General features: G+C 38.0%; 2 protein-coding genes across 2 annotated transcripts; both read left to right on the top strand.

Annotated features, from left to right (window-relative positions):
- The first annotated feature begins 4393 nt into the window (after positions 1–4393).
- LOC141679449 (uncharacterized) lies at positions 4394–6249 on the top strand. Its single transcript, XM_074485950.1, has 3 exons — positions 4394–4482; positions 4536–4897; positions 5612–6249. The coding sequence occupies exons 1-3, from the start codon at positions 4394–4396 to the stop codon at positions 6247–6249; spliced, it is 1089 nt and encodes a 362-aa protein (XP_074342051.1).
- Positions 6250–6561: 312 nt separating this feature from the next.
- LOC141679448 (uncharacterized) lies at positions 6562–7008 on the top strand. Its single transcript, XM_074485949.1, has one exon. The coding sequence runs from the start codon at positions 6562–6564 to the stop codon at positions 7006–7008; it is 447 nt and encodes a 148-aa protein (XP_074342050.1).
- Positions 7009–7821: the final 813 nt, after the last annotated feature.

The following is a 7821-nucleotide window of genomic DNA, read 5'->3' as shown; positions in this document are numbered from 1 at the left end:
AGCAGTCTTTGCCATCGGATAAAACTTCACCAGAAACTTGTGTGCAAGATCTTGCCACGTAGTGATGGACCCAGCTGGTTCAGAATGTAACCAGTCTTTAGCCTTCTCCCTCAGTGAGAATGGGAAAAGCCTCAACTTGATAGCCTCATCAGTCACGCCATTATACTTAAAAGTGCTGCAGATCTCGACAAAATTCCTTATGTGCATGTTGGGGTCTTCAGTTGCCGCTCCTCCAAAAGAAACAGAATTCTGCACCATCTGAATAGTGCCCGGCTTGATTTCAAAGGTGTTAGCTTGAATAGCCGGATGAAGGATGCTTGACTGAATGTCATCAATTTTAGGCCGAGAAAAATCCATAAGAGCTGGATCAGCTTGAACAATACGATCTCCCATATTTACTGGTTCTTTCTGCTCAGTTCCTGAATCTGAATCCTCAAAATCTAACTTCTCCGGAATATCAAGAACTTCGTCTGTCTCCTCAGCTGTATCTAAAGTCCTCTTGCGAGCACGAGAACGAGTTTGCATAAACGCTTGCTAAAGTACCTGAAACACAGCCGGAAAAAAAATAAGTAACTACTACGTCCTAATCACTGAGTCCTAATGACCAATGATGGTAAGTACATAAACTAAACAAATACGCCGAGTCCCCGGCAGCGGCGCCAAAAACTTGTTAGGGCGAAAACACGCACTAATATTCACGCAAGTATACGCATTCGTAAGTAATATAGAATACTTTCTAGTTCGTTCCCTCAGAGACTCAGACTAAATTATTGTCTAATTAAACTCACTCACCAATGTATGATTACTTCTCAATGTTAAGATACTAACACTTAAAATTGTTGATTAAATATTAACTATAATTAACTACTTAATTAATCACTTAACTAACACTTTAATTTATCAATAATAAAACACTCATGAGATCACAACTTCATTATTACTTCCTTCTATAGCCATTGTTATTACCTTTAGCATGTGACAGTGATGATATTAATCGAATAACACGAAACTGATAAAAGCCAACTTTCATTGTACTAATACCATTCTACCAAGCATCCACAATTAAGATAGAAGTTGAATAGTCATCAATTATGTTGAGTTCCCATATGTCTACAGAAATTGACAACACAACGATTTAAGCACAAGTTATTCCTTTTGATTACATAGGGCAAATAAAACTGTTAGAGTTACCCACTAATCATGCACAACGTACATGATCCTATGCTAACATGGCAAGTTCTAAATCTCAAGATCCACCGTCGCTTCACAAGAGATTAACACCCTATCTTATATGTTCGCGACGCACATAAGACGAATACGCACAACCAATACTAGATATCATACAATCATCACACACTAAAGTATTAAACAATTAACTAAAGAATTCCATAATAACTCCGTTGCAACCCCATGATCACGATTAGCCCATAATAACACTTATCGTCATCATGGGTTCATATGAAATCATGATAAACAAACACAAGAAAATAATAACTAAACTAATTATATTAAAACAGAGTACGTCACAAGAGTAAATAAGTTCAAAGCAAGAAAACTAGCATCCAACATTACAACGAAACAAGAATCACAAGAAAATATGCTTCCTCTTCGTTGTGGTGTGCTAAATCGGTCTTCTTCCTTATCTCCTTCGCTCCTTGTGTAAAAACACAATCTTCTTCAATCCACACTTGTGAAAACGTCTCAAATCTACTAATATAATAGTCCCATAAAACTCAGATTACATAGAAGTGGAAACCAAACAGAAGTAGAAGTCCTAAAATAATTGTTTTTTTCCCGACCTTGCGCGGCCGCTCAGCATAGCTGAGCGGGCGCTCAGCTTGCTGCGCGGCCGCTCAGCAATGCTGAGCGGGCGCTCAGACCTCTACTGGAAAAATTCTGATTTCGCTCCGTTTCTTTGCCGTAATCTGCCCGTTTCTTTCCTCTCGCAATGGTGAACACATGCCAAGGCTTATTCTTGATGATTCCTCCCCCGAAATGCAACTAAAACCCTGAAATGCATAAACACTAGAAAAACGCATCAAATACACAAAATACTTGATTTCAAGACACCAATTTAAGCCATTTTAAGACGCTCTAAGTGGTATAAAATGCCACTTATCACCATACGACGGCACCAGCAACCCATTAGAGCATATTGCACAATATAAACAACGAATGTTCACGGTGCCCATTACGTGTGACCTGAAGAAAGCATGTATGTGCAAAGTTTTTGGCTCTACGCTGTTAGGACCAGCCTTGCAATGGTTCATGAATCTCCCACATAAGAGCATCAAGATATTTGTCGGCTTGGTTGATGCGTTCAACATGCAATTTTCTAATAGTTGAGTGTTTGAGAAAACCACCAGTGACTTATACAAGATTTTCCAATAATATAGAGAGACATTGCGTGATTACTTAGCGCAATTCAACAGAGAGTAAGTAACCATTACCAACTGTGATGTACCGATAACTATAGAAGCATTCAGAAGGGGATTAGAACGGGAATCCCCACTTTATGAAGAATTGACAAAGTATCCATGTAAAACAATGGATGATGTACAAGCCAAAGATATGGTACATGTAAGGTTGGAGGAAGACAGGATGGAATATGATGAGAAGTATTATAAGCCTTCGAGAAATATCACGACGCCAAGGTCTAGGGAGTACAAACCCTATGCAAGGCCCTTTAGGGATGAAGTTTATGTCAACTCAACACGGGAATGTAACGATTGGAAAAAAGAGGAACGCAGTGACTGAAGGAAGGACTCTATTCTGCCACCAACTTATGACAGCTACGGTTTCACGATAACACCTTCAGCCATGATGAAGGAATTCACCAAGCTGGGAGATGTAGTCAAGTGTTCAGTAAAGAGTAATAAGCCTAAGGCAAATCCATATTTCAAACTATGGTGTGACTATCATGGAGATTACGGACATAAACCTTATGACTATGTAGCTTTACAAAGAGAATTACAATTTTTAACCAAGAAGAGATACCTAACAAAGTTCATGACATCAAAGAAGACAGCTTATGCCAGAAGAGACTGGTCGCCCAAAAAAGACAATGTGACACCAATGAGACAACCACCACCACCACCACATCATAAAGTAATTAACTTTATTGTGCGTGGTTCTGAAGTGTGTGGATCCATGTATTCATAAGTTGAATGAGCATCTAGAGATATAGATATACGATTTACTCAAGTAGGAGTCAACAACAACATTCTACCATCTTTGATGTTTGACGAGTTAGACAAGAGAAGTATTCGAGAACCACAACAAGATGAACTTGTCATCTCACTTCCTATGGGGAAATGCCTGATCAAGAGGATTCTAATTGACAACGGGAGTGGTTCCATTATCATGATATTGAGCACTTTGAAATAAATGGGCCTGGCAGAAAGTGACATGATTAAAAAATCGACGACATTGGTGGGATTCAGTGGAGAAACCAAACGGATATTGGGAGAGATTACATTGCCTACTTATGCACAAAGAGTCAATATTTTGGAGAAATTCTGCATAATAGACGTTGACTCAACGTACAACATAATCATGGGAAGGCCTTGGATTTATAATTTGAAAGTCGTACCATTGACATATCATCAAGTCCTCAAATTTCCAACATTGGGGAGCTCAAGGGATACGAGGGGACCAAGATATGGCACGTGAATGTTACAAGTCATGTTTAAAACCAACTGTCCAACACCATGGAATGAGACGCCCGTAGCTACAGTTACAGGACCTGAGAAGTTAGTTGAAATCGATTTAAAGACAGGGGACAAGAAGGTACTAGTAGGAGAAGACTTGTCACCGACGATTGAGGCAAATTTGGTGAATTTCCTGACTACAAGATTGGATGCATTCTCCTGGGAACACGATGACATAACAGGAATAGACCCAAACGTAATTACGCACAAGTTGAATGTTGATCCCAACTACACCCCTGTTCAATAGAAAAGAAAAAAAATTATGGCGGAAAGAAACAAAATAATTAATGAAGAAGTTGATAGGCTTATGAAGGATGAGATGATAAAGGAAGTTGATTATCCCGAGTGGTTAGCAAATTTCATCATAGTACAGAAAAAGAACGGGAAATTGAGGGTTTGTGTCGACTACACAGACCTGAACAAAGCTTTCCCCAAAGACCCATATCCACTACCTCACATTGAAACCATGATGGACTCGACGGCAGGACATAAACTGTTGACGTTCTTGGATGCGCCAAGTGGTTTTAATCAAATTCAAATGGAGCCGTCAGACTGGAGAAGACAACATTTATAACAGATAGTGGGATATACTGCTACTTGGCCATGCCTTTCGGATTACAAAATATTGGGGCACATTTCAGAGGCTTGTCAACAAAATATTCAAGGACCAAATAGGTCAGACAATGGAAGTCTACATTGACGACATGGTTGTCAAGTCTGTTGACGCCGAGAATCACGTTCTTGACCTTCAAGAGGTGTTCGACATATTAAGGTCGTACAACATGAAGCTGAATTCCTCTAAATGTAATTTTTCTGTATTATCAGGAAAGTTTCTTGGACACATGGTGACGAGGAGAGCATTGAGGCTAGTCCAGAACAAATCAAGCCGATCTTTGAATTAAAAAGCCCATCCAATGTCAAGGATGTCCAGAAGTTGATAGGAAAAGTTGCATCCTTGAACAAGTTCATTTCACGATCGTCTAACAGATGCAAACTTTTCTACGACGTGTTAAGGAAGAATAAAGGATTTTTATGGACGGACAAACACAAAGCTTCCTTGAATAATTTGAAAAGTTATCTCACTACACCACCACTCCTTTCCAAAACCATACAAGGTGAAGACCTTTTTGTTTACTTGTATGTAACAGATCATGCAGTAAGTGGAGTGCTCGTGAAAGAAAGTGAAGGTGTCCAGTCACATGTCTATTATGTCAGCAAAATCTTGGTAGATACGGAAACAAGGAACACATATCTTGAAAAATTATTACTCACATTAGCTATGACTTTAACTAAGTTAAGACATTATTTTGAATCATACAAAATACATGTCATGACGAACTTTCCCTTGAGAAATGTTTTGAGTAAACCCGACTTGACGGGAAGGATGACAAAGTGGGAAATACGTCTGAGCACCTACAACATCCTGTATGACACCAAGACGGCTATAAAATCATAACCATTGGCTGACTTTGTGGCTGATTTTAGTCCAATCCAAATGACGACGGCTGAGCAAGAATTCCAACAGTTCTTCTCAAGAATAGATATGAAGTCATGGAAGATATATACTGACGGAGCCTTGAATGTGAATGGAACGGTATTGGGGCATGTCCTCAAATCGCCACAGGGGGATATGATAGCATAATCAATATGATGTGACTTTAAAGCTACAAATAATGAGGCTGAGTACGAGGCACTAATTATGGGATTCATAATTTCTAAAGACATGAAATTCAGGAGCATTGACGTTAATTATGATTTATTGTTAATCGTTAATCACGTCAAGGGATCCTATAAAGTCAAAAATCCCAAGATGGTCACGTATCTGGACATCTCCAAAAAATTGATGAATTACTTTGACAACTTCAACATACAGCAAGTTCCAAGAGAGAATAATGTATAAGCCGATGCATTGGCCGGTTTGGGAGCTGTTTCTAAAGGTCTTGACTTGAACAACATCCCAGTGGTCCATATCATAAAGCCGGCAATTGAAAGATTGGTCCATCACATAGAAATGATGGCTCTTGATCAATATGATGACAATATCAGTAAAGACGTGGATAGATGGATTAAAGTATACAAAGATTACTTACAGCTTGGTATAAAACCAGACAACAACAATGAAGCTAGGATCCTTAGGATGAAAGCTTCACGGTTTACAGTTATAGATGACGAACTGTTCAAGAAATTTTCTAAGGGGCTTCTTCAAAGGTGCTTGAGGAAATATGAGGTAGACATGGTATTAAGATATGCACACAAAGGAGAGTATGGAAACCATACTAATGAGAGAAATATTTCTTTAAAAATTCTACATTTGGGTTACTACTGGCTAATGCTAAGACATGATGCTCTAGATTACACAAGGAGATGTGACGTTTTCCAAAGACATGCACCTGGCATACATCAACCATCTGAACATCTTAACATGTCCATTCCTTCTTGGCTTTTCATGAAGTGGGGAATGGACATTTTGGGGAAAATGCCACATGCACCCGTCCAGAAAGTGTTCATGTTGGCAATGACAGATTACTTCTCGAAATGAATTGAAGCGGAGGAGTTTAAGCAAGTGACATCAAAGGAGGTGATATCATTCATTAATAGAAACATCCTATGCAAATTTGGTGTTTCATCTGAAATTATTTGTGATAATGGGTCATAATTCATAAGTGACAAGACGGAAGCATTTTGCAAGCGTTGGAACATCAACTTGATTAAGTCGACACCAAGATATCCTCAAGCCAACGGACAGGCTGAATCAAGCAACAAGATCATAATCAACAATTTTAAAAGGAGATTGACATCATGCAAAGGAAAGTGGGCTGAAGAATTGCCTTGGGTATTATGGTCGGACAGGATGACTCCTAAGACGTCAACAGGACAGATGCCATACATCCTAGTTTATGACACTGAAGCTGTCTTTCCAACTGAAATCATGATGCCAATATCTAGATACGGACTTTTAACGATTGACGTGAATAACACGGAATTGGCACATGACAAAGATACTATAGATGAACTACGAGAGATGGCAAAGGTTCATTTGGTTTCTTATCAACAAAGGGTGGTTAACACGTTCAACAAACATGTTCATATGAGAGCTTTCTGCGTTGGTCACTTAGTATTAAGAAAGACTTTCCAAAACATTGTGGACGCAACGGCAGGAAAATTCGTTGACGCTTGGGAAGGCCCTTATTTTATTGATGTCGTCGTTGGATGTGGGGCTTACCCATTGTCAAGCATGGACGACACACAAGTATCAAGAAGCTGGAATGCTTTGCACTTGAAGCTTTATCACGTGTAAAGTTTCTTATCTTAACTTTAAAAATTCATTGCTTAGGAATTCTTGATTAATAAGTCATTAGGATATAGTTAATTATTGTTGTTTGCTTACGTTTGATATGACATTGTTTGCCTATCAATGATCTTTGTTTATGACATATTACTTGTGGTAGTTTGATTAAATATTTATGTTTTCAACTCCTCGTGCTCTACATCATAAATTACGTTGATATGCAAATAAATTTTTATCAATTATCTTTACCCAGTAAATTTATTTATGTAATTTTACTCTATTAGAATTATCACAATTATATAACTATATGCTAGTACATGTTAAACGAACATGTAAATTACGAATATAAGGGCTGATCACCCGATTACAATTGTGCTACTTCATGTTAAACATAGTTGACATGAAAGTACTATTACGTCTATTACGACAACAACATTTATACACATCCAAATTATCCTACAATTTAATATAAAAACAAACTTGGTGAGTTTCAAGAGGGATTAAGGCCTCTTAACCACTCTACGAGTGCATGCACCGGCGTATAACTGACGAATCAAACAAAAGAATAACAATGATTGCAATTACAAAAAATTAAATCATTAAAATTACACAACGACGACGATAACAACGTTCTTACCATTTAAGAACTAACTAGAAAAATTTCCAGTTCACAAAATTAAACAATTATGCAACGATCAACTCTTTAACGAACGATTACACAAGTAACAATCACAATTTACAAAGAGCAATAAGTCAAAAATATGCTCAAATCCAATAAAGAAAGACATAAAGTAATATAACGACGGAATTCAAATTTATAAA

Source organism: Apium graveolens, chromosome 8 (assembly GCF_009905375.1).
Source record: "Apium graveolens cultivar Ventura chromosome 8, ASM990537v1, whole genome shotgun sequence".
Classification (NCBI taxonomy): Eukaryota; Viridiplantae; Streptophyta; class Magnoliopsida; order Apiales; family Apiaceae; genus Apium; species Apium graveolens.
Note: the sequence above shows the minus strand (reverse complement) of the source record. Positions and strands in the feature narration are given on the sequence as shown.